The following is a 27,595-nucleotide window of genomic DNA, read 5'->3' as shown; positions in this document are numbered from 1 at the left end:
GCATTCATCATCAAAAGGACATCTCAGGTCTGTCTGGAAACAATGCTGTCTGTGATAGGGTTCCATCTATCTATTTTCAAGGACATCTAGTCAATACAACTATTGCTCAGATTTTTGCACAACCTCTAAAGCCAGTGAAGAATTTGAAGAATTGTAATAACTTCAGTTGGAAATTGATCCAACATGCAATCAAGATGCATCGATAATTATTGGTGATTGGAATGTAAAAGTTGGAAAACACAGTCTTAGTGATAGAAATGAAGCTGAAGATCACACGATAGAATTTTGTAAGATCGATGACTTCTTCACAGCAAATACCTTCTTCAACAACCCGAACAGTGACTATGCACGTGGACTTCTACAGATGGAAGACACAGAAATCAAATTGATTACATCTGTGGGAAGAATCAATAGAGAAGCTCAATATCAGCAGCTAAAATGAGACTAGGAGTCGACTGTGTAACAGACTCATAAGTAAATTCAGGTTGAAAGTGAAGAAAATTAAAACAAAGCCTTGAGAGCCAAAATAGAACTTTGAGCCTATCCCACCTGATCATTTCAAGAACAAATTTGCTTCATTGAACACTAATGACAGAGGACCTGATGAGCTGTGGGAGGACATCAAGACCACCATTCTTGAAGAGAGCCAAAGGTCATTAAAATGACAGGGAAGAAAGAAAAGACAAAGTGGTGTCAGAGGAGACTTAAGGCAAATGGAAGAAATGATCACGTCAAAGAGCAGAAGAGAATATTTCAACTGGCAGTGCAAGAAGACAACGAAAAATATTATAATGAAACGTGCAAAGACATACAGCCAGGAAACCAAACAGGAAGAACCCACTCAGCATATCTTACACTGAAAGAACTCAGGAAAAAAATTCAAGCCTAGGACTCCCTGGGAGACGTTGCAGCTGACAAGACACATGGAACCACCCTAATGCCCTCAGCCGAACAAGCCACATGGATGCTACCCGACCTCTGAAGCTGGAGAAGCCACAGAGAACCCCTGCCAGCGCTGCGATGCTTGCAACCTCACTGGATCCTGCATTTGGCTTCATTGTATGTGTTTCGTCTAACTACTGGTGTTCCCCTGACTGGAGGAAAGAAGACTGAAGAACATTGAAGACAATGACAGAGGGGCCAGGTGAACACAATCCTCCACTGCCATGAGACCAGAACTTGAAGGTGCCTGGCTACCACCACTAACTGCTCAGAAACATCACATAAGAAGGTCCTGCATAGAATGGGAAAAAACGTGAGACAAAACTCAAAATCAGAAAAAGATCAGGCTCACTGATCTGTTAGAGACTGGTAAAATCCCTAAGACTATGGCCTTTAGTCACCCTTCAGGTCTATAAATGGACTGACTTACCCTCATGGCTCAATTTTCAGCCAAGCAATACACAGGGCTCTAATGGAAACAGTAGTACTAAGGGAGGTCTGAGCACCTTGGACTAATCAATTGTTTGAGATAAAAAAGGGTTAAGTTCAGAAGAGCTAGGAAAGGTGGGCAATAGAATCAGGAAACATGGGGCAGAAGTGGGATAAGTGATGTTATGTTGCAGGGATTGCAATCTATGACATGAATCAAAATGTGTATGAACTGGAGAATGTAAAAATGATTATCTGATCTGTAAACATTCACTCAATTCACAATGAAACATTTAAAAGAACAAGAGTCACCTGTGGGGCTCATTAAATACAGATTGCTGAGCACCAACCTCAGAGTTTCGGGCCCAGTAGCAATGTGTTGAGACTCTGGTATTTGCCTAACAAGTCCCTGGGGGATGTTGTAAGTCCAGAACAATACTGTCACAACCTCTGGCCCTCCTAAATTGTAATCTTCTAATGTGAGGCTCATTTCGCCCCCCCCCCAGCCCCCCCACACAAATTCAAGCCTAGAGTTTCAATATTGGAAGATTCTATGGGCAAAATATTCAATGATAGAGGAAGCATCAAAAGAAGATAGAATAGAGTCACTGTACCAAGAAGAACTAGTGGCTGTTCCACCATTTCAAGAGATAGCAAATGAGCAAGAATCAAGGTACTGAAGGAAGAAGTCCAAGCTTCACTGAAACCATTAGCCAAAAACAAGGCTCCAGGAATTGACGGAACATCAATTGAGATGTTCCTACAAGCTGATGAAGCACTGTAAATACTCATGGAAATTTGGAAGATAGTTATTTGGCCAATAACTGAAAGAGATCCATTTGTGGTAGTTACATGATCTTTGGTCAATTTAAGACTTATGAGTGAAGGGGTGGAGTTTACCTGTCAATCAGGTCACAGCTTGATGACCTCATTTGTAGATGAGGTCACTGGAGGTGGAACACTGGCTCACTCCCTGTGCGACATCCCTGTGGAGAAGACACTTGGAGAGAGGCTGATGGAGCCGGACCTCTGGAGCCAGAGAAGCCATGTGGAGAGCCCTGCCAGTGCTGAGATGCTTACGACACCACTGGATCCACAAGACTTCCCATCCACTGGCCTGTGATCTTGCTGCATTTGGTGTCATAGCATATGTTGTGTGAGTCTAAAGAGGATGTTATATATTGGTATCAGACATATGGGCTAATATCAGACTTATGGTCTTGATCTGGACTGGGCTGGGATGTTTTCTCAATATTCAACTGCTCTTGTATATAAAGCTCTTTCTTACACACATGAGTGTCTCTATGAATTTGTTTCTCTAGTCCACCTAGACTAACATACCATTCCAAAGAAAGATGACCCAGCAGAATGCTCAAATTATAGAACAGTATCATTGATATGACATGCAAGATGACATCATATCCTGAAGATCATCCAATAGTGGTTGCAGCAATACATTGACAAGGAACTGCCCAGAGGTTCGGGCCAGATTCAGAAGTGGACACGGAACAAAGACTAACGTTTCTGACGTCGGATGGATCTTGGCTGCAAGCAAAGAATACCAGAAAGATGTTTACTTAGGTGTCACGGACCATGCAGAGGCATTTGACTGTGTGAGCATAACAAACTCTGGACAGCCTTGAGAAGTATGAGAATTCCAGAGCACTTCCTTTTGCTCACGTGGAACTTGCACCTGGATCAAGAGGCAGTTGTGCAAAGTTTAAAATCAGGAAAAAGGCGTGCATCAAGTTGTATCCTTTCACCATACTTATCTAATCTGTATGGTGAGCAGATCATCAGAGAAGCTGAATTATATGAAGAAGAATTCGGTGTCAGGATTAGAGGAAGGCTTATTAATAACCTTCATTGTGCAGGTAGCACAACCTTGCTTGCTGAAAGTGAACAGGACCTGAAGCACTTGCTGATGAAGATCGAGGATTACAGCCTTCAGTAGGGATGACAACTCAATGAAAGCAGACCCGAATCCTCACACCTGGACCAATAGATAACATCATGATCAATGGAGAAAAGATTGACATTATCCAGGATTTTATCTTGCTTGGATCCACAATCAATACTGAGGAAAACAGCTGTTAAAAGATCAAATGACAAAAGCAAGGATGTTACTTTGAGGACTAAGGTGCACCGGGCTCAAGCCAGGGGATTTTCAGTTGTCTCCTATGCAGTGGGAGTTGGACATTGACTGAGGCAGGCTGAAGAAGACTGGATGCATTTGAATTACGGTGCTGGAAAGAGTATTGAAAGTACCATAGTGTAAAAACTCTCACCAGGGCTAGTTCCCAACTCCGCACATGGCGAAGAGATGTGCCATAGCGCGTCCACCACACAGGAAACCCTTGTTGGTGTCTGGTACCGTCCAGTCAGGGCTGGCTCAGAGCAGCCCTGTGCACAGCAGCATGGCTGGCCGTCTTGGAGAGCCAGCTCTTATTCAGTCATCTTTGGAGCGCCTTCCGACACGAGGTGCTCATCTGAGACCATCTCCGACAACGTTCTTCTGCTCATGAGGTTCTCGGAAACTGACAACGTGTCAACGCTGGCCACAGGGTTTTCAGTGGCTAGTGCCTCTGACATGGACAGCTGAGTCCTTGGTAGGCTGTGCTTTGTCTGGAAGCTTTGCTGGAACCCGTTCTCTTTGGGTGACCCGGCCGGTATTTGAAATACCAGTGACCTGGCTCTCGGCATCACAGCCACGCACATGCCCCCACAGCAGGACAAATTGAGGCACCTGGTGGACCGATAACAATCTATGTAAATAATGCCTCAATCATAGATTATTGTGAAATGTACTAACATAATTAAGAATTGATGAGTTTGGGGTAGTTGTTACCATTGTGTTAAGATAATCTAAGTGTAAGTTTATATAGCTTAATAATGACTGCTTTCCAGCTGGTGGCCAAAATTCTTTAAAATCTAGACATTAGTTCTCATGAGGCCCTAGGAGCAGATTTTAGCATACTCCTGGACTGGCAGATAGTAAGTGCTCATTAAATTACTTCACAATTGAGGAACACGCCCTGGGTGGTGACCCAAGAAGGGTTGCGGTTGTATTGATTCTAACTCCTGGTGACCCGTGTGTATCAGAGCAGAGCGGTGATGCGTCCCAGGGTTTTCAGTGATGGAGTTTTGAAAAGTAGATTGCCAGGCCTTTCTTCTGAGGCCCGCTGGGTGGACTCAAGCCTCTAACATGCTGAACATGTGGACTGGGTTGTGATCAGCTTGTAGAAAAGCAGGTGTGTGTCAGCCTTGCTGGACAGTGCGTTCCACTGAGAGCCCAGATGCCTGATGCATCCCAGCTGCCGCCTACAGTCTGCAGATGCTGCAGTTTCTTAATAACGGGCAGACTAGGCCCATCAGATCATCAGCATTGCAAGGGTCCCAAATATGTTTCTAGGATATTTGACGTCACCACATTTGAAAGATAGCTTTTAAAGCAGCATCCATCATCAAAGGAACGGCATAATGGGCTTGAACCTCCTTCCATTACTTGTGTGAAGAGCGTGCACCCATACTGACGTGTGTGGGGCTGCCTGGGAGAGGAAGGTTGCGCAGTGTCCTTTCTGTCTGTGCTCAGTTGGAGTCTGCACAGGTCGCCTCCCCTCTTACTACTTCTGCGGAGAGTCAGGAGTAACCCACAAAGAATCACGCCGAGCTCTCTCTCTGAGTCACTGCCAGGCTGTCGCCCCAATCATCCGCTTAGCTGAGCCCTAAGTAGTGCAGACTTTGGAGGCACAGATCCGCGTCCGTAGTGCTCAGGATTTTACTCCTAGTGATGGCAGTTTTGTCGCAGAAAGAAAAGATACACAGAGCTGCATCGGGCAAAGTCTCCGAGGGTTCCCAAAGCCCAGCTCCCACGTCCAAAGACGTCTTGACCAACTAGGAAGCTCATGGCGCTTCAGTGGCCAGAACTTTTATTTGAGGTCTCATTCCATAATGCAGATTCCAGTCTTTCTTGAGGTCACTCGTGTGACAAGGTGATCACGGTACAGCTTTCTAGCCAGAGTTAGAACCACGTGACTTTCCCTTGGCTGCTGGCTCGGTGTGGTCTGGAGTCCGTAAAGAGGTTAGTTTTATAGAAAAGAGGGCAAAATCCCAGTCCTTTGAGCAGGGCGACTGTAAACCCACACCTCCGTTCCTCGCAGACTGCTCTTTCCCGGTCTGGGGCGCCCTCTTCACATACCCGTGAACGCGGAAGGAGGTTGTCGCTGGTGCTGGGTCCTGCTGCCACGAGCTTCCGTGGTGTCCCCAGAGAAAGAAAGGGTCCTAGAAAACTGATGCCCACACATGCAGTGCCACGTTACGGACCCCAACAGCCTCTGCAGGCAGGCTACCCTCTGTCACCACCTGCTCCGGCTCAGCAATGCGGGTGCCGGGAACCCCAGGCCTGCGGCAGCTGGGAGGGCAGGCGGGGGAGAGCCCGGACTCGGGTCTACTCCCCCGCCTTGTGACCCCGGGCAAACCACAGGCCCTCCCGAGCCTCAGTTTCCTCTCTCACCAAGTGGGGATAGCAGCTCCCGCAGAGCAAGTAGTTGTGCGGCTTCAGCGACATCATTCATGTAAGTGCTTAAGAAATAGAAGCGAGTTATTCCCCAAGTAGTTTCTATGCTTTCTTACCTTGAGTGCTGCCTCGTTATAAAGCAGCTGCTTGCCAGGGTGAGAGCATTATTCTAGCGGTGTGTCTGCCGTACACGGGTCCCCAAGAGCCTGAGGAAAAGGCTCCAGGACTGGGGTACTGGATTACAGAAAACAGGTAGATTTGAAACAGTTTGTACTCAATGGAGACTGATCTATATAAACTGACCACTAGGTGTCAGCATAGCACCACACAACTAAACAAGGACTTTTTTTGGGGGGGGCAATCACAACCCAGTAGTCAAAAGAGAGAGATCTGCACCCCCACTCCCAGCGTTTCCTACCCCTGTGGCTGAATTTTTCTGGAGATTGCCAGTTCTTTCTTCTGAGGCAACTCTTTGATGGACTCAAAAGCCCAAACTTTGAGTTAGCTGCTGAGCACATTAACTAACGGCACCCAGCTGAGACTCTCCCATCTTCCCAGTTACCATTTCCTGGGTGCTTCCTTTACACCAGGTGGTCGTCCCTTTCACAGCTGCCAAAGCAGAGGCAAGAGACGAAGGAACTGGAGAGCCCAGGCTTGCCGACAGCCAGTCTGTCCTCGCTCTCATTCTACCGCTCTCTCCACCACTCAGACGGACACCGCGGGCTGCCTGGATCCTTCTCAGCTGCACGAGGGTCCAGTAAACAGCGCAGTAGCAGTCAACACTTAATTTCCTGAGATCCCACTGTAATCTATACATCCCAAGTCAACCTCCACTGGCCCTTACTTAAGAGTGTAAGCGCATGAGGTCAGGACTCCCCCTTCCCTCCCCACTGGATAGAGGGGGTGCAGCTCAGGGCTTGGCACACAGGAGTGCGTGAGTCAATGAACTGTCCACACTGAGAGGCCGATCTCAATGGAGAATGTCTGCCATGAAAAAGCACGTGGACTCTGTCCTTCAAATTCCTGCCCTTCCTCGGTCACCAGTCATCGGATGACCCTGAACCAGTTACTTAAAACCCACATGCTTTTCATAGTCCCTGAAACCCAAGCTAATGCAAAGCATTTGTACGTGACATCCCAAAGCATAAGTCTCCGTATTCTGATTTCAAAGAGAATGCAGCCTCTGTTGCTGACGGCCTCCTCACAGCTGACCTGCTGAGAATGCTTTCTTCCTCTCTGACTTAGAGTGAGTTGGCTGGGCCGCTCCAGGGCCAGAACCCTTACAAACAACAATAACCCCACATGGCAGAGTAGACCCCCTTTCTAGGACTTGGCTGTCATCTTCACAGAAGCAGGTTGCCAGGCTTCTCCCCCTGGTGCCATGGGTAAGGTTGGACCATCCATGGAGGTAGTTAAGTGCACATTCTCTCCACCATGTTTCCATAAATAATCCTGTGTCCCCTAAATTAGGAGATGGATGACATGATTGGCTCACAATTTTTGCTCAGAATCGTGCTAGACAAACCACTATCCTCCACAGAAGTCTGACTGGGCAGGGTGGATTTGGCTGGGGCCAAAGCCCCTCTGTACCCCTCTTCTATGTAGGCCCCAAAGCGCTGACTGCCTCGTCTACAGCAGAAAGTATGGAATGAACAGTAAACCCTGGCTGGTGCCCTCAAATGAAAAGCAAATGCAGACTTTGAAAGGGGCAGCAGGGAGGTCCAGTTGCAGTCAGGAGGGAAGGGCCTGCTCAAACAGGCACACGCCCACCTTGATCCACAAAGGTCCCCAAAACAAGCTCATTGAGACCCTGGAGGGCGGGCAGGGCTGACTGCCCTGGTGCATTTCCAAGAGCCGTTCTCTAAAGTCACTTCTAGGGCTCTTCTGAAGCATCCCAGGAAAATCTTGTAAATCGAAGTAAAGTTACCTTGTCCCTAGGCCATTTGACAATCTTAGGACCGCTGGCAGGTCAGGCTCAGGTCCCTAAAGTCCCACACCAAGGTGGCTGCCAGACTGGAGGGCAGACAGCTGACCTGTGGAAAGAACCGTTCACACCAAGCAGAGCCTGGATCTAAGCAGTTTACATTATGCTCTGCTTGAGGTCAAGGTTTACCGAGCAAGTGGTTTGTGTAGAAAGTGTCCTGACACTGGCTGTGTCCTCCTCCAAGCTCACTTCACAGACAGTAGGGAATAACAGACACGAGCGGACTCCACAGATGACCCTTGCTCAAACCACTAGATATCCACGTCCCTCGTGTACCTCATCCCCTCCCCCTATACTGGTGGTTCTTGTTTTAGCCTCAGTCCCTCTCTCCTTTGAACAGAGGGAAAACGAACAAGGCTGGGACTGGGTTAAGCATAGGGCTCTCAGCCAGGCCAAGAGTTCAAAACCACCAGCTGCTCTAAGGTTTTCTACTCCCAACAGTCTCAGAAACTCGGGCAGTTCCTCCCTGTTCTGTAGGGTCACTGTGAGCCAGCATCGACTTGATGGCAGTGACTCCGTTTGTGTTTTAAGTGGAGATAATGGTTCCATGTCACTGAGGTGAAAACATTCAGGAGTCTGGAGACAAGACAAAGTCATTTTTATTTAGAGGGGGAAAAAAACAGCTGCATAATACAAAGTTAGATATAATCTCACAAAAAACCGTCTGTGTGGGGAGGGCTGTGGCCAGTACCAGGGCCAAGGGAGTGCCGGCTGCCGCCAGGAGCTACCTTGCAGCTGTCACGCCCAGGCTGGCTGGCCTGTCCCAGGAGACGAGGGCAGAGGGCACGGCAGTTCTCGAAGAACTGCTTTAAGATAAACTCTAGCTGACGCTCAGGGGGCTCTGGCACCACTTATTGGGAAAGATCTGTGCAGAGAGGAGGGCAGAGGGCCCTGTAAGCAGCGGTGTGTGGCTAATGGAATGTCCCGGTTGATGGCATGGTGGTGGCTGGGAAACCTCTGCCTAGGCATTGTAGGAAGAGGACGACACGTTGCCACCGTGGCCTGTCCAATTCGTGTGGATGAATTGTCCTGGTTTGGTTAAGAGTTCATAAGTGTGAGCTCCAAAGTAGTCCCGCTGAGCCTGGGAAACAAGCAGTGAGGTTGGTCAGTCACTGTAGGCACGGCGCTCAGGCAGCAGCCTGCCTACCCGGAGTCCCGCCTCTGCCGCAGCTTACCTGGATGAGGTTGGCGGGCAGCATCTCGTGTCGGTAGCCATCGTAGAAGGAGAGCGCGGTGGTGAAGCAGGGCATGGGGATGCCTATCTGGACCCCTGTGCTGATGGCCCGCCGCCAGGAGTCCTGAGCAACAAAGACACAGCTGGAGGTGAGCTCCTTCCCCTTGTGCCCTGAGCGAAGGTAACTGCACCTGTCCTAAGTGACAGCTCTCCCCCACCCCCACCCCCTAGGGCCTCTGCAATGCTGTCACATGAAGCACAAGCAGGGAGAGCGAACAGGGCCACCAGCTCTCGGCTACAGACCTGGCAGTTTTCGACAGCTGACTTGAAGAAGTCATCCAACAGGAGATTCTGAAGGTCTGGGTTTCGGTCAAAAGCATCCTTTATCTTCCCCAGGAAGACACTGCAATAACGAGAGGGCGGGAGTGTGTGTCAAGGAAAGCAGGCTGGTGGCCGGGCAGGCAGTTGGGGAGGGAAGCTGAAATGCCCTAGAGGGGAAGGTCACGTTTTTCATCCCCTAAAGGACGCTTCCAAGTCACGCCTGGTCAAGGTAAGCCCAGAGCGTAAGGGATGGAGCCAGTGGTGCAGAGAACAGTGAGCCGCACACCTGCCTGTTGCCAGCCCTCCAGAGCGGTCTCAGGCATCAGGTACAGGGGAACTGTCCCAGCAGGTGCCTCCAATCTCAGCAGGCCAGCAGTAAGTGTGGGCACCCCCCCAACCAATCTGTCTTACAGCTGCCTCCCCCTTACCTTCTGATGATGCAGCCCCCCCTCCACATGAGGGCAATGCCACCATAGTTGAGGGTCCAGCCAAATTCGGTGGCTGCCTGCCGGAGCAGCATGAAGCCTTGAGCGTAGGAGATGATCTTGGATGCATAGAGGGCCTGCAGGGCGACACACTCGTGAGCACTGCCGGGCTCTTCACCCCCACACGCCCCTGCCCCCCCCCACCTTCTGCCCGGACACCGCCCCACCTTCCGAATGTCCTCCAGGAATGACTTCTTGTCTCCAACAAACGGGGCCTTAGGGGGACCCTTTAGCTTTGTGCTAGCCTGTATCCGCTCATCCTTCAACGATGATAGGCACCGAGCAAAGACAGCTTCTCCTACAGAGAGGAGGTGGAGGTCAGGGGTCAACGTAGGACACGGACACGGACACACACACACACACACACACACACACACACACACACACACACACACACGGCTGGAGAGAGGTCCGATATGTGGGAAACTGAGTGGGAGCAGAAACGTCATTTCCCACAGAGCCGACATCTCAACTTACCTCAGACCCCCAACTGAACTGCCCCAAAGAACTCTTATGAAGAGTTAGCCGGGAAACCGAGACTCCTAACTCCCCATGCAACCCAACACGGACAGCATCACAGAGACCAACACCGAGGGGCCTGGGGAAAGCGCAGGCAGGCTGCTTTTATTGCACGCTCAGCCGTCAACCCTGAAACAGCCGGGTTCTGAGGACTTGCCCCTTAAAAAATTCCAATTTGGAATTTCTGTTTTCTAATTCTCATTCCAGCCATGATCATATATAAAGTGTCACAATTTTCATTGGTCATTTAGTTTAAAACTTCCGATAAAGTATTTTTACATTCCAGAGGATGTGCACTGGTACAGATAGCAACTGGAAACACAGGGAATCCAGGACAGATGACTCCTCCAGGACCAGTGCTGAGAGTGGCGATGCCTGGAGGGTGGAGAGAATGTAGGGTAGAAAGGGGGAACTGATGACAAGGATCTACGTATAGCCTCCTCCCAGGGGGAGGGACAGCGGAGAAGAGGGCGGGGGGAGATGTTGGACAGTGTAACATATGACAAAATAATAATGATTTATGAATGATGAAGGGTTCCTGAGGTGGGGGGAGTGGGGAGGGAGGGGGAAAGCGAGCAGCTGGTATTAAGGGCTCAAGTGGAGGGCAAATGTTTTGAGAATGATGATGGCAACAAATGTACATATGCGCTTCACACAATGGATGTATGTATGGATAGTGATAAGAATTGTACGAGCCGCCAATAAAATGATTAAAAAATTTTTTACATTAAAGATGCTTAGCATCTTCAGTAATTTTCCCCTATAAGAAAAGACCGATTTACACAGGTGACACTGTGCAATCAGAATGAATTCCTCCCTTGCAGACAAAAGGGTAGCACCTCTCCGAAGTAAACCCTGGAGAAGCGCTGGGCCGCCGGGCTCCAGATGAGGACGGAGCAGCTATAACTCAGGAGTTCCACCCCCCTTGAATCACGCCAAGAGAAGATGTCTTTCTATTCCTGTCCAATAAACTCCGTTCTCTTTCCCTTCCCTTTACAGTGCACACACACGATGACTTAGCAGTTGTGGAAGGAAGCTTTGTAAGAGCTATGAGGCAAATATGGCCCAACCCCTTGGGGTTACATAAGGGCTGGCTCGCAGCCATACTTCCTCCTTAGTTGGCAAACAAAACTGGCGCCCATCCAGAGATGAAGTCTAACGCCTTCCATGTGTAACAAGGGACAGGGGCTCTGAAACAAGACAGTATTACGGTCTCCTGTTGTGTACATGGAAGTCAATGGACATCCAGTTCCCAGCGACTCCCCTTCCACACCCACCCATGCATGGCATCACTGGAGCAAGCTAGGAGGCCGCCAGCAGCCTTCTGCAGATGGGAGACACACCCTGCTTGCCTTCTCCCTGTGACTGTACAACCGGGCCATTCGTCTTGACTGGGCCACAGCCACTCAGGAAATCAAACAGAGGAAGAGGGGACTCAATTCAAACTCACTGCCCACGAGTCACTTCTGAATCATAGCAACCCTGAGGCAGAGGGGAGCTTCCCCTGGGGGTTTCTGAGGCCCTTTATGGGAGTAGAAAGCCTCATCTTTCTCCTGATTGGCTGGTGGGTTTGAACTGCTGACCTTGAGATTTGAAGTCCAATGGGAGCGGACTGGGGAGGACCAGGGCCGCTGTATGTGGGGAGCAAGGAAGGAGATCTGCTTTCGTCTAGGGGGAAGTATTCTGCCAGGAGCAAAGCTAAACCGTTCATTCCACATCCCGGGCTGGCTTTTCTCAGTCACCTGAAAACCACCCGTTTTATTCTTAAAGCAGGCTTTGGTTGTGCTTCGTTCTATTACCCTTTCTTTCTTCCGTTTAGCTGTGTTCATTATTACTTCTTCTCTCTAGCTAACCCTGCCCTTTCAGAGTTCGATGCTGGCTCCGAAGTCACACAGACCGTGTCGTGGAAGGAAGAACGCACAGGACTGCAGAGGGCGGCTTTCCTCAGGGAGGGAACCTGCTATACACTTTTCCATGAAAAACTCATGAAAGCATTATAGGTATCTTCCCAGTGAAAAGATCTTAGGTCAGTAACTGCAATTAAATCTCTCAAGAAAACCACGCTACAGGTGAGATGTGAATGACAGGAAAGAAATGTGAAGTTGGTGCCTCAGCACGAGAAGGGCTGTAAGTCATCAGTCCCTCCCCCCTGCAGCTTCTCCACAGCCCACCAGGGGCCCAGGAGCCCGGCCTGCACCGGGAGGTTTCAGACCCTCAAGACCAGCACCAGGGGGGCGAACATACCGATGAGGGTGACAGGCATCCCGTACTCCAGGGCTGAGATGGCCGTCCACTTCCCGGTGCCCTTCTGCCCTGCGCTGTCCCTGATCTTCGGCAACAGGTGTTTGCCATCGGTATCTTTGAACTTGAGGATGTTGGCTGTGATTTCAATCAGGAAGGAGTCTAGCTCCGTCTTATTCCATTCCTCAAATGCCTACGAGCAGGGCATAAAAACCAAACAATGTGAGAGAAACCATTTACACAGGGCTTCCTGGGCTGACCTCCCGCCTGAATTCTAAGCAAACGCTCAGCAGGCCCAAGCCCCCTCCTTGCTGGATCAGAACGAGTAAATCCAAGACCCAGTACGCGTAAACGCGTCAACCTTGCTGGAAAGACTAATGGGAAAAAAGGTCTGCGCTTTGAGCTAATCTTCCCACAGCGCTGTCGGCATGCACTGAGCGGAAAGCCCGTGGCCCAGGTGCTCGCTGACGTGGCGCAGGCCCAGCCAGGGAGCGGTCGCTTCAGTAGCTTTTGCAGCAAAGGTGAATCCTCGGGCCTATCCCTCGACTCTCTGGACTGTCACCAGTTTCTGCACTTGTTGAGGTTAATGGTCTTCCCGACCTTCCTTAAAACTCCCGATCCATTTGGAACAACCTGTTGTTTTCTCTGGGGCAACCTTCTCTCGTAAACTTGCCGGGAAGACGTCCGCTTGAGTTTTGCCAGACATCTGATATTAGCCCCGACTTCAACACTGCCCCCAGCCCCATGGTACAAAGAGTACCTTTTGCCTATGGCACACTGATGTGACAGGCGTTTCACTGGGAGTTCATCTGCAGCCATCCGCTGATCACAGAGACACGTTTCAACATGTTTTGTTTGGAATAAGCCTCTGCACATATGAACTGACACCCCAGTATCAATATTTTCAGATTCACACTCAATGTGAACACACCCCAAAATAGCACCGTTCTCATGAAAACCAAGCCGATAACGGAAAGTCAATAAAATAAACTGCAGTCATAAATGAGTGGGGACGAGATGAATGAAAATTAGGGAGAAAAACTTTCGGCTGGCAGGAAGCTGCAGAGTGCCTTCCAATCGCATTGCCTTGATGTCCAGGACGCCAGATGTGCCGGGTCAGTGACAGCGTCACTGGAGTGAGCAGCACACTCAGAGAAGAGGCCGTGCCCACAGAGCGCGAGGGACAGCATGTCTAGCTCTGCTTTTCCATTAAAATGCTGATTTAGTTAACAACGCAGAGATATTTAGAAAGAAAAGTACCTATGTCTGTAGTTGCTCTCAATGTATCCACCGAGGGATGAGCTACTGTGGGACAAACTAAGAACTTACAGCTCACTGCTCCACACAGCGAGCCCCACAGGACAGAGCAGAGCTGCCCGTAGGGGTTTCCGAGCCAGTAACTTTTTGCAGGAGTAGAAAGCCTCCTGTTTCTCCCTCGGAGCAGCTGCTGGTTTCGATCCACTGACCTTGTGCACCCACTACACCACCAGAGCTCCTCAAAGCAAACAGTGACGTGTGACTGGTGGATTCTAGGTGGTGGGCGTATACATGCTAGCCATTCAATTCTTTCAACTTGACTGTATGCTTCTAGTTTGTCCTACATGTTGGGGGAAATGTTTTACAGCCTGCTTTATGCTTCCCTACGGAGCCCTGGTGGAACCGCTGGGTAAGCACTGCACTGCTAACTTCAAGGTCAGCAGTTCAAGTCCCCTAGAGGCTCCTGCAGGAGGAGAGGCTGGCTGCTCCCGTGTAGCTGAGCAGCCTCGGCAACCCTACGTAGGGTCGTTGTGTTGGAATCAATTCACTGGCAGTGGGTTTGGGTTTGGTTATGTGTCCCTACTTCGACAAAATTTGTGAGTAACCAGAAAATGAAACGAAACCGTGCCAACCCGACAAGAAAGGGAAGCTACTGCCGCTGCTGCAGTGAGTCCGACTACCTAAGCTTACACTCCTATTTCTGAGAAACCCAAACCAAACCCACCATCCTCAAGTCCATCCCCACTGCTAGCCATCCCGTAGGACAGAGCCGGAGAGCTCCCTAAGGTTGCCAAGAATGAAGCAGACAGACTCCTCTTCACATCGGCTGGTGGGTTTGAACCACCGGCCTTGACGTTCTCAGCCCAAGCTTAACCCAAAGCACCACCAGGGAATCCTCTCTTACGGATGGCTTCTCTTAAACTAGGCTGGGTCCACCCCACCACCACAACGGCCAGGAGCAGCGAGTGAGGACGGAACTACTGTCACGGGCAAGTCCCTCGGGTCCTGGCAGGCGTGACCCCACTCAGCATGGAGGCAGCGCCTTTGCCCGGCCTCACCTTGGCCATCTCGTCATGCTCCATGCCGAGAACGTCCTTCATCAGGTGGTAGGCCTCGCAGATGAGCTGCATGTCGCCGTACTCAATGCCATTGTGCACCATCTTCACAAAGTGGCCTGCTCCCTCCTCGCCCACCTGTCAGAGGGAGGAGCATCAGAGGCCAGCAGAGACAGACCGCCCACCAGAAATGCCCCAGCAGGCTGGACGCCAACTGCCTTCCCTCCCACAGAACAGAGATGAAGCGATCCTCAGAGCATTGCTGCAGCAAGAACCTTTAGCTACTGTTCAACCCCGCTCCGGTCCAGTCCCGGGTCACGTAAGTGAATTTCAGACTCATTCCTCGGGAGGTCTCCAGGCCCCAGTCCACAAGCAGCACTTGCAGTGTCCAGCCCGATGTGCCCGCACAGATGCTTCTCCTCCACACTCAAAGCAGGACTCACTCCAGCCCCCACCCACAGGCCAAAGGAGTCATTTTCCTGAAGTGACCACTTTTCTAGCAAGTAGACGTTAGAATAATGAAGGTTAATGAAGGCACTGTTTAAAAACTAGATAGTGTATTGTTATTGTGTGTGTGTGTTGCTATTTTTAATGGCTATTGAGTGGTCCCTTGGATCTCCAAACCCTGCCTGCACCCCTAAATTGCTACTGGTTTATAAGAGAAAAACACCGGAGAAAATCTACTCCCCAAAAGCAGTCAATGAAAACCCATGACCACAGGTTTGTTCTGACACACGCCGTCACCACGAGCAGGGGATGACAGGATCCCAAGTGGTGGTGGTGGCCGCCAAAGGGCCCTGGGAGTCTATCTGGTCTAACCTCCGCCTCATACAGATAGGGAGACAGAAGCCCACAGATGAGAAAGGACTTGCCAAGTGGCACGCACAGGGTCGCTGTGTGTCAGAGGCAACTTGAGGGCACCCAATAATGCGCACGATCTAAATTAGCGGTGAGCCCAAACTAGAACCCAGCTCTCCCGAGCCTCCCGGTTCTCCATCACCCTCCTTCCTGCTATTGAAGTACACGTCACCACCCCCTGCAGCCGCAGTCCAACAGCACCTTCACACTCCTTGAGCGTGGAAGTCGGCAGCTCCCCTTCTTCCAGCAGAGAATGCCTCCTGCCCAGCTCAGACTCCCCGCGGCCACAGCCAGGGCAGCTGACACAGCAAGCGTCTAGCCAGCCCTCTTCCTTCCACCCAGGTGGGCAAAGCCCCGCTTGGGGCTGGTATCCTTTCCCCACACACCATGGCTGAGAGCAGCTTCCTTCCCTTCACCGCATACTTCCTCTCCTTGAAAGATCAATTGAGGAAGGCTGGTTTTACAGTCAAGCTAAACCTGTGGAAATCCAAGCCCTAACTCGATTCAGAGACAGAGGTTTTAGGCACATGCTATGCAAACAACCTGAGGTCATGAGGCTCCTGTCACAAAGACGACTGAAGGAGCCCGGGGCTAGGGGCGGTGCGCGCACGATGACACACGGCGTCTTGCACTGTGTGCTCAGTTCTGTCACCGGGGCCAAATGGCTGTAAAGAGGGGCCCAGAATTTGAACTTGCCCAGTCACAGCAGGGTTCTCCGGTGCCCACTTTCGCAGCAATGCCTTGGAAAATTGTCTGGATGTGCGGCCTGTGGAAGGGAAGGTGGAGTTCAGTGGCTGAGAAGAGCAGGGCGGATACTGCAAATATACTCAAGGTCCCTAAAGCAAGGCGGAGGTAATGCAGGGTCTCCAGGTACACCCCAGTTCTATGCTAGCTGACCTGCCTGCTTCCCCAGACTCTGGGGGCCCCCAAAGCAGAAGCTACAGACCATGTATCTGAGACTCACAAACAAACAGGGCTGGACAGAAGCACCGTCACACCGCAGGCACTTCAATGGCAGGAGTAAAAGCAGCAGTGGGGACTTCAAACATCAAGCCACCCGGCACGAGAGCCGTTCTTGCCCCGCTGTGTGTGCTCTCTGCACGGCTGGGACAGGCAGAACTAGCAGCGCTTCCAAGAGATAAGACCATCGGCCCTCTTCCTCATCCCTGCCACACCCTACTGGGAAGTCCTAACAACTCCAGAGGCTTTCCCTCCCATTCCCTCCTTTTGTAAAATCCTGTCTTCATGTGGGGCTTGCCCAGCAAACACGTGCCCATCTGACAATCCCTCCAGCAGTAGCCCAGCGACACTCCGGTTCCAGCACATGCTCCAGTGTCCCTTCTCTCCTGTGCTGCAGCGTGGCCGCTGCCCGTGCGGGTCTGCTCCCTACCGGACCATTCCAGGCTTCACCGCAAAAAGTTCGAGACTCTTATTAATAAGAATTTAAAAGCAACAGTTCCTTTGGGGTCAAGATCTACGATCTAAAGTTCTAGAACTCCAGTGAACTTTCACCGTTTCAGGTAAAAATGTCACTTCAACTTCTGCTAGGCCAATGTGAGGAAGCGGACTAGCATTGCCTGTGTTCCTGAGAGCCTGCGGGGCAGGTGGGCTCGAGAAAGGCCTTTTTAAGCTTCTGAGAAGCAAGAAAACCTGTCTACTCCAGGATTTCTACATAATTAAACAAGGAAAAAACAAACCCAAACTCAGATACCACGGATATAGCTGAAGGGACAATCTCTCTCAATAGCCCTTCCTTTGGGGCTTGATCCCGACGCCTCACCTAGTTCTAGGTGGAACCAGACCTCTTTCAGAAAAGAATGCACCTTTCCCGTCTCCCTCCCCAGGACCCTTCCTCCATATTTCCGTCTCTCCCACTCCCTCCCTCTAGCTCCCTCTCCCTCGGTCTCTCTCTCAGACTGAGGCATCCAGAATCAGTCACATGCTGCATATATGTGTCCGTTAGGCTGACATCGGACTTCTCTATTATCAACATCCACACAGTACACTGCCTGAAAAACTCAAAGTGCATACAAGCGTAATTAAAAAAAAAAAATTTTTTTTTAAAAGGAAGAGAATGTTTGGAAACTGATTGTGGTAACAATTGTACAACACTGCGTGGTGTGATTGAACTATGGAATGATATATTTGTAATAGCTCCCGATAAAACGGTTTTGAAGAAAAAATTCTGTTCTCTTCTTTAAAAACAAAACAAGAAAATTCAAAATGCATACAATAGTTCGTAAAAACAAACAGGCAGTACTTGAAGATTTACATCAAAATGTTGGAACGGGGGGTTGGGGAGTGGGGAAAGAAGGGGGAAAACGAGGAGCTGATACCAAGGGCTCAAGTAGAAAGCAAATGTTTTGAAAAAGATGAGGGCAACAAATGTACAAATGTGCTTGACCTACAATGGATGGATGTATGGATCGTGATAAGAGTTGTACGAGCCCCCAGTAAAATGATTAAAAAGAAGAATACTTGGGCTCTTTCAGTAAATAGGATATTAAAAAACAAACAACAAAATCCCACGTTACAACGAGGGGCTTCCAAACAAGTCTGTGCAAGAAATCCCACTCTCCTTTATTCATTATTAGTATTATTTGGTGTAGCAACAATGAAGCATACCAATTCTCCTCTAGTCCCAGCTGTCTGCAAACTGTTTAAAGCCTTGCACGAATGCGCTGTCATGCTAACAGTGTTTTAGAGGGCCTGAAAGTGGCACTTTGAGGTTTTTATGCAGAGAGAGAGAGAGACTACATACTAGATCAAAGACACACATTTGAAACGAATCATGAGGATTTGACTTAAAGGCAAATTTAGGAACAGAACTCATGTGATTCGGGGGCTGCCTGCACATAAAACTGCTTGTCAAGCGCCCGCCTCTCAGTCCATATTGTGGATGTTGGCGATGCATGGCTGTGAGTACTGCTCTCTTTTCACTGGGGTTCTCCACCGTCTTATCTCACACCACCTTTCTTTCACGTCACTCAGGACCAGCTCTGGTTCAGGGCTGACCCTTCCTCTCAGCACGTAGCATCTAGAGCAGTGTAAAACGTGCACTCCTAAATCACATAAAATGTCCACCTCATTTCCCGGAGACAAAGACACTCAGCTAGCCTCACCGTTATTCATCAAAATGATGGCAGGGCTCCAAATCAGCCAAAAAGGAGCCCTGGTGGTATGGTGGGGTGTGCTTTAGGCTGCGAACCTCAAGGTCACTAGTTCTAATCCACCAGCCGCTCCCCAAGAAAAAGCTGAGGCAGTCTACTCCTGTAAAAGACTTGACAACCTCGGGCATTCTTGGCAACAGTTCTGCTCCATCCGATGGGGTCACTAACCAAACCAAACTCCCTGCCAGTTGAGTCATTTCCGACTCATAGCGTGCCTCCACGACAGGGTAGAACTGCCCCCAGGGGTCACGAGACTGTGACTCTTTATAGAAGAGCTGGTGGGTTCAGATTGCTGACCCTGTGGTTATCAACCCAATGCATAACCCACCAGGCCACCCAGGCTCAGTGTGATGAGAATGGATGGACAGCAGCTGAAAACAGCAGTCTTACTCTTAAGCCTAGTGCTCAGAATGCCGTCTGATACTGAGATAAAGGGAAACATTCCCATTCCCACATTCCATGCACCCCAGAGGAGACTCCGCTGACACAAACATTCCCAGCTGACTGTCTTCCCAGAGCCCGGGCTCCCTTGTGCCAACAAGGAGAGGGTGCTGATGAAACTTACCAGGCTTCTTTGTTTCCTCCTGGCATGAGCGACGGGCCGTATCGGGCCCCATCTTCGCCACCACTCACTCCACTCCCCACAAACAGGATCCCCTTGGCCTTGAGGTCCAGACATCGTCTCTGCATGAGAGAAGACCGGTTCATTATGCTTCCCAAAACAGAAGTTCCTCCCTGTGAGAGGACGCACCAAACAGGTAGGAAAATCCTGCAGCTCAGAGTAAATGACCCAAGAGCCCAAGACTCACCTGATTCCACAATAAATGTGATCCCCCTTAGCTTGGAAAGTAAGTAAACAAATAAATCCATTCAGTTCAAGATATCTACTCTCTACCCAAAAGGATATAGGAAAGCCAGTGGGCATTCCCGTTTCACCGGGAAGGCTGGTCCAGAAAGACCCTTAGTTAAGGGTGATTTGGCGCGAGGATGGTTCACTGCCACTCAGCGGGCACACAGGCGCATCCTCACGCCCTCCTGCACCCATGGAGTGCAGCCGGAGCAGTGGGGGTGGGGGTGGAGAGGGACCAGAGAAGCACCCACTCCCAGGCTTGAGCTGCATGCGGGACTGATGAGGCCCTTGCTGACCAACTCGATCTTGGCAGCAAACCAGAGAACCGTTACAATGTACCAATCTCCAAAGAATGAACAACACAGACTGGGGCAGTATATAATGCAATGCCAATGTTTTTTCCAGCATGGCCTTGGAGTCAGCAAGAATTAGAACACTTACCGTGGTATCCCTGTACTCAGAATTCCCCCCATCGATGATGATGTCACCAGCATCCAACAGCGGCACCTATAACCAAACGCCAGCATTAACGGAGACCAGAGGCATCCCACACAAACGACGAGAGCATCTGCGCACAGGCCGCTTAATCTTTAATAATCCTCGCTTGTGGCTGGAGCCAGCGCCTTCGCTGCCTAGCGCCAGAGGCCTCCATCGTTCTGACTCCTCTCAGCTTTTACAATCAATAAAACTTACTTGCTATTTTGACTGTGTACCAGCAGTAGTGTCTATCCCCAAACAGGGGGCTACGAGTAACTCAGGAAAACGTCATCACTTCCTATATGCGCCTACAGCCCAGTAAGGGCCTGGCGGTACATCAGGGAAGCGTCCGGCTGCTAGAACGAGGCTGATGTTCAAACGCGTTCACTGGCTCTGTGGGAGAAAGACTGACGACCTGTCCCCTGTGTAGAAAATGCTGCGGGGCGACCCTACTCTTCCCACACGGCACTCACTCTAGCAACAATGCAACAGGGTAGAGCCACTGTAAGAGACACTAAATGGTCAAGTGTGAGAACGAATGCTTTTGATGCAAGGTTTGAAACCAACTCTTCCCAGTTTAGCCAGGGCCAACTAAGGGCCCAAATCTCTAAAACATGAGAGCAGCAAACAAGAAAGATGGACTGATGCGCTGCCAGAAAGGAAGCCTCCTCCTTAGAAGACCGGGCCGGCATTCACCCAGCACCGCAACCAAATCTCGTCTGCGAGTGCGGAGTCAGGAAGAGAGGTGCTCCACTCCGAGACAGCGGCTGAGCACCTACTGTGAGCCTGGGTCCCTGTCCTGGCCATGTGCCAGTCTCCCAACTCAGTCTGCTGAAAAGGTCTCTTCTGCATTCCCCGAGTCAGAATTTGGACTCACAGTTTCCCCCGTTTCAGTTATCATTTGTCTCACCCCTATTTTACAAACAATCCAGTCCATTCCATCTGAAGGCAGTCCGGCACAGCTCTCGCACGCTCTGAAAGCTTGGGCTGGCCGTCATTTCTCATGCTGTCTCTTCTTCCTCTGGGCTGTTCACTTTAAAGCAGTCCCCTGCTGATCACACTCCTATCCCAGAAGAAAGGGCTCCACCGTGGACGCCACTCTTCTGGGAGATCCTCCCTCCCCTCCACTGGCCATCACTACATCCCTGACAACAAAGTGTTTCTTCAAACGGCAGTCCCTTGAGATTCTGGGGCGTAATGGGTTACATGCCCGGCTGCCTAAGGCCAGGCTCAAACCACCCAGCGGTCCCAGGTCTCACGGGAGAGGAGGAGGCTGTCTACTCCCATAGGGAGTTAGTTCCAAAAACCCACAGGGGCAAGGTACTCTGCCCCATAGGGTCGCCACGTGTCAGAATCGAATCAATGACAGTGAGGTTTTGATATTTTGGGAGATGTTCTGTCAAATTCTTTTTGAATGTTGACATAATTTTCACTGGCCCTCCATTATTATACCATACCACCTATTTCTCTTTTATATACACATACACTTACATCTAAACTACAGGAATTATAATCTGTTATTTTACACACACACACACACACACACATATAGAAGCTTGAACGAGCTTTGGGTCTTTGGGGGCCCAGTTAGATGCAGATTTCCCCATTGTAGTGTGCAGTGTGCACCAATGCTGCAGGCATCCGCTTCAAACGTTGCCCCATCATGTCCTGGGAGCAGCTCAGCTAGCCCCTCCCCCACCCATCCCCTAAGTAGAGAGATGACCTGATCAGTGTCACTCGATGTTTTAAACAGACACAACACTTGAGCTCAAAGCAACAGGAAAGACAAATCTGCATAGAAATAGGTTGGCACGGTTCAAACCCTCGCTGTTTAAGGGCTGAGTCTAAGTTGCATTTGGATTTCAACACTGCAGGAAGTTGGCACCCATGTCCTTCAAGAGCTGACTGTCTGAGGGGGTCAGAGTTACCAGGAAAGGGGACAGTTCTATGAACCTTCGGAAGCCCCTGCCGTGGCAAAAGCAAACACACTTGTTTGGTACAGGACACTATAAGAGGGGACGGGTCTCTTACATGACTATTTGAGCACTGTTGCTTTACAGGAATACCAAGTAAAAACGAAATCTACTTCTAAATTTGGACATTAAGGCTTATTAGGGGATGCCACTAAACACTGGTACCTCAACAACATGCAATCACAGCTCCAAGATTTTGGACGGCAAAGACACAAAGTCCATATACGTTTGCTACTGTTCCTTTTCTTGTTGTTAATGAACCATAAGAAACGTCTGAGACTCCTCAGAATATTATAGATGAGGAATTACTCTCACTGAAGCTTATGGTATTACTTCATAGGGCCAATCAAGTTGAGCAACACTGAGACACTGAAGCAATCGTTTTTTGCCAAATCGTGCAGCTCATTCCGAGCGTGAGAGGAGAGAGATCTCTGGAGGAAGGAGAGCTCGAGGAGGCACAGAAGAGAGCTGGCACATCGGCAGCTGACGGCCACAAAGCGGGCCTCACCAGTTTTTCAATGAAATCGTCAACGGCTTGACCAGCCTTCACCAGAAGCACGATCCGCCGAGGCTTCTTCAGCTTGGAGACCATTTCCTTCAAGGAGTGAGCGCCAATCACTTTGGTGCCCTTTGCCTCGTTGGCCAGGAAATCGTCAACTTTGGAGACCGTCCTGTTAAACGCACAGACCTAAAAGGACAAGAGTGCGCCGATCAGGGGACGTAGGACACAGTGACATTTCCACTCGGCCCAAAGCTTGAGGGAGCTGGACCCTGCCTTTTCCTCCTCTTTGCGATCAAAGCTTCGAGAGCTTCCAAGTGCCAGCTGGGCACTGCACAGTGAAGGCACCGCAGCAGGCTGCTGGGAGAGGAATCTAAAGCGAAGGTCAACTGCCCTGGGCACGTTAGACTAGGGACTGTGACTGACTGGGACTCTGAATCGGATCCAGAAAGCAGACAGCGCCACAAGCTCTGGGGCTGCCACTGATAGGCCTGCATCTACAGCAGACTAGGATTTACACCCAGGAGGCTCAGTCCCTCTGGCACCCCTCACAGCAGCTCCATGTCTGTCTTCCTCCTCATCTCCTCCACTGAGCACCCAAACCAAGCCTGGGGCTGCAACCCCCTAGAGCAGCACAGCACCGCCCCATAGGGTTTCCAAGCCTGAAATCACTATAGAAGCCCATTGCCCCGGCATTTCCTATGGGGCTGCTGGTGGGCTCGAACCACCAGCCCTGTGGTTACCAGCACAGCCTGGAATCCCGGCCCCACCAGAACTCCTTCCTCTACTTAGGGCTCTGAACCCTTCCTTCAGGCAGCAAGCCTTCCAGACAGAACCAAGCAACAGGCCTCTCACAGAGCCGTCCCTCCCACACGGAAAGGCAAGTGTCCCTCCCCCTACGCAGGGCAGGCGGAGCACTCTTTGTAAGATATGCAGAGAGAGGGTCGAGATTACAAAGGGGCTCCGCTCGTTCGCACCCTCCTGACTTACCACAAAGCCGTGGTCATTCATGTTCAGAATGAGGTTCTGGCCCATGACGGCCAGTCCAATCAGTGCAATATCAGCTCTGGAAGACGGGGAAAGAGAAGGGCACAGAGAAACGGGTCAGTACCACTTAGCCCCGCCTAGGAAGCCCCAACTTTCTCGCTCTTGATACTCTCGTTCCTGCCACCCACCCCCCTAATTGCCCGATACAAGCTGGACCCCCGATACTGGCACCGACGCCACTTCAAGGAACCCGAAGCCGTCGGGCCAGGATGGAGACCTGCACTTAGGCGTTATTCCCTGCGTGTATCTCTTCTCGGAGCCTACTCTATCCGGTCATTACGTTTTATGACACAGGTCCGTCTCCCTGAGCCCCGCGGAGAGGAGCCTCGCAGTCTGGGCCCCGCGCGCGCCTGCCGGGGTGGGAGGGTCGAGGCCGGCTCTCCCTCGGAGTCCCGGGCGGCGCCTCCTGCTCCCCTCCGCGGCAGGGGGTCCGCCCGGCCTCTGGACCCGGCGCTGCGGGGCTGCGGCCGAGGAGGCTGAGCCCTGGGGCTCCCGGCTCCGGGGCCCACGAGGTCGGGCGCAGGGGTCCCTTCGGGGGCTGAGCAGACACGGGAGGCTCCCCCTTCCTTGCGCCGCAGAGAACCTGGCAGAACCCTCGGCCCAGAAAGTTGTTGGCGCCCTGCGCTCGCAGGCGGGTCACTCACTCGGCCATGGCGGCGTCGGTCAGGAGAGAGCCGAGGAGTCTGGTGGAAGAGGGTTCGGAGCTCGCGGGCGACGGAGACTAAGAGTGCGGCTCCGGCTCGCCCCAGGAGTCTTCAACCGCTCACCGTCCGGCTCTCCTCCAACAGCCAATCAGCAGCAAGGGGCGGAGGGCTACGGCCAAGCCATTGGTCGGATCTAGCGCCTGTTAGACCGCCTGAGAGCGTGAGGACCCGCCCACCCCCGGGACCCGATCAGTGGATCGCCGAGCACATCGACGCCCTCGTCCAGAGCGGCTGGGGGCGCGGCCGCGAGGGCGGGCGTGGGCGGGCTCGGCGTGGCCGCGCCGCGGGCAGAGGCCGCGCGTGACGCCCAGCCTCCTGGTCTCCGCTCCGGGACAACGAGTGACCACTGGGGTAGAGATGGTAACGGTGTCGCGCTTGAGTGCACCCGGCCCCAGCACACAGCGGTCCAGGCCCTCGGGGGCTCCGTGGGCGTCCTGGGTCGGCGCCCCTGGACTGCCTGTACCAAGTCTGGGAACGCAGGCCTCGGGCCAAGCACTGACTGACCACTTGGGGGGATCCCAGCCCGAGTGATCGCTTTCCTCCGAAAGACAACCCTTCCGTCCCCTCCCCACTCGCCCCCCACCCAGCACGCTGTCCCAGACCTTGGACTAGATCGGCGCCGGGAGGAGTCCAGCTCCTCACACAGCGATCTGACCGGATGCTGGTCACTGCATAAGGAAGACGGAAGCAGAATCGAGGCGTTGGAAGTGTGCTGGCGGAGCATAGGGGCAGTGCCACGGACTGCCGAAATAACCAGTACCTCTGTTTTGGAAGAAGTCCGGCCGGAATGCTCCTTCGAGGCAGGGGTGTCGAGACTTGGTCTCGCATTCTTTGGACACGTCATCAGGAGAGACCCGTCCCTGGGGAAGGAGGACATCGTGCTTGGATGGATACCGTGCGGAAACAACGGGCGCGAACAGAAAGGCTGTCGTGAGGACGGCGCAGGACCGGGCAGCGTGTTTCATTCCGTTGTGCTTAGGGTCGCAGGAGTCGCCACTGAATCGATGGCACCTAACAACAACACACAGCTAAATCCTGCTTCCCCTGTGACCCCCGCTGGTTTAGACGACCCCACCCCCGTGCGCTGAGAGTCCAGCTGGTCCCTGCTCTCTCTTCTGTCTCCCTCACGAGACCAAGAAGTCCGAGAGGCTAGGAACCATGTGGTCCAGAAACCGCACCTTTGAAAGGGAGAGGCTCTATTCTGAAAGAAGAGGGGCAAAGGAAGTACTGTAATAGGGGCGGGTCGGACGGCTTTCCTCTGCGCCCCGGCTCTCCTGGGGCGGGGCCCTTAAAGAGGGTTGGCTCAGGCTGAGGGTGGGCCAAAGACCCAGGACCTGGGAGTAAATGGAAGCCTAACCAAAGATTGGTTAACAAGTGTAGTTTCCGCTTGATCAGTGGACACAAGCAAGTCAGCTGGTTATGGGGCAAGGAATGGGCATTTGTAGGGCCTGTGTCTGACCTGGTCCTAAGTAATCAACGGGGCATCTGGGGTCTTGTCTAAGTCCTATGGGATCCCGCTCATCTTCAACTCCTAGTAACCCTAGTGGACAACTTCCAACCGTCGTGGATTCAGGGTTTCCAGGACAGTAACCTTCGGGGGAAACTGCCAGGACTTTATTCGCTGGAAACCAACTTTTTGGTTAACAGCTGAACACTTAACTCCTGGGTCCCCAGGGCTCCTGCGGCATTCAGGAGGGGAGCTATTTCCAGTGAGTCACATGACTTAATACAGAGGGTGGAGAGGCAGCTAACCATTTCCATGATCAAAGGGGCCCAAGCAAAATCCACCCATATCAATGTGTCTATCATGCATTTCTATCATTTTCCATATGCCTTGCAACAACTATTGTCAAGAGTCAACTATGATCTACTATGACTAATAACTATTGTCATCAAATAATTGGTTTATACATTTAAAAATCATTTTATTAGGGGCTCGTACAACTCTTATCAAAATCCATAAATCAATTGTGTAAAGCACATTTGTACATTCATTGCCCTCATCATTCTCAAAACATTTGCTCTCCACTTAGGCCCCTGGCATCAGCTCCTCATTTCTGCGCCCCCTCCCTGAGGTTTATACCTTCTTAAAGAGGGGATGGGTTCGAGGTGGCCCAGAAGAGCCCTAATCACACCTGACTCTCTGTAGTTATTCAGAGCAACCTCTTTCACGCTAAAAGTGGCTTTGGTTTGGATGACAGGTTGCATCGGCACTCTATTTTAAAATCATATGCACACCTCATTGCCCTTTAAAAGAAATCCAGACGCGTTCTCGAGGTGCAGTCGATAATGCCATGCAATCCCACATCCTAAGTCTATAGCTGGACTTCTCGTTTTGCAGCTGCCATTGGGTAAACGTCAGCACAGTCGGTTTGAGAACACTCTCATCATCCCGGTATGCAGTCAGTCTCGGTGCCTACCCCCCAGTTCCAAGCAACGGCTGGTCTACTTTCTGTCTCGGGAGTTCTGTGTAGTCTAGAAATTCCACATCAATGGAATAATAAACGCTGTAATCGTCTGGTTTAATTATGTAATCATCGTAGTCTAACACTTGTGAGGTTCACTCAGGCCGTTGCATGTCCAAGGTGTTCCTACCTTTTTATTACCCAGCAGTGTTCCCTTTGTGCAATTATATACCACAATTTGCTTTTCATTCGCCTGCTGATGGACATGTGGATTGCTTCCAAATTTGGACCATTAGAAATCATTCTGGGTTTTTAAAATCATTTTATTAGGGGCTCATACAACTCTTATCACAATCCATACGTGCATCAATTGTGTAAAGCACTTTTGTACATTCATTGCCCTCATCATCCTCAAAACATTTGCTCTCCACTTAAGCCCCTGGCATCAGCTCCTCATTTTTTTCCCTCTCTCCGCGCTCCCCACTCCCTCATGAACCCTGGATAATTTATAATCATTTTGTCATATCTTGACCTGTCCGATGTCTCACCTTCACCCACTTTTCTGTTGTCCATCCCCCAGGGAGGAGGTCACATGTAGATCCTTAAATCATTCTGTTTTGAACATCCATGTACAATGGTTGTGTGGGCATATGTTTTCATTTCTCTGGGGCAGATACTTAGGAGTGAAA

General features: G+C 51.0%; 1 protein-coding gene across 1 annotated transcript; it reads right to left on the bottom strand.

Annotated features, from left to right (window-relative positions):
- Positions 1-8,452: 8,452 nt before the first annotated feature.
- PGD (phosphogluconate dehydrogenase) lies at positions 8,453-24,597 on the bottom strand. The gene is made up of 13 exons (XM_075550818.1): positions 24,442-24,597; positions 23,741-23,816; positions 22,760-22,939; positions 20,243-20,308; positions 19,517-19,635; positions 16,478-16,547; positions 14,927-15,061; positions 12,615-12,804; positions 10,019-10,149; positions 9,795-9,928; positions 9,349-9,448; positions 9,047-9,169; positions 8,453-8,952 (listed from the first exon to the last, which is right to left on the bottom strand). The coding sequence occupies exons 1-13, from the start codon at positions 24,447-24,449 to the stop codon at positions 8,833-8,835; spliced, it is 1,452 nt and encodes a 483-aa protein (XP_075406933.1). The 5' UTR covers positions 24,450-24,597; the 3' UTR covers positions 8,453-8,832.
- Positions 24,598-27,595: the final 2,998 nt, after the last annotated feature.

This window comes from Tenrec ecaudatus, chromosome 1 (genome assembly GCF_050624435.1).
Source record: "Tenrec ecaudatus isolate mTenEca1 chromosome 1, mTenEca1.hap1, whole genome shotgun sequence".
Taxonomy (NCBI): Eukaryota; Metazoa; Chordata; class Mammalia; order Afrosoricida; family Tenrecidae; genus Tenrec; species Tenrec ecaudatus.
Note: the sequence above shows the minus strand (reverse complement) of the source record. Positions and strands in the feature narration are given on the sequence as shown.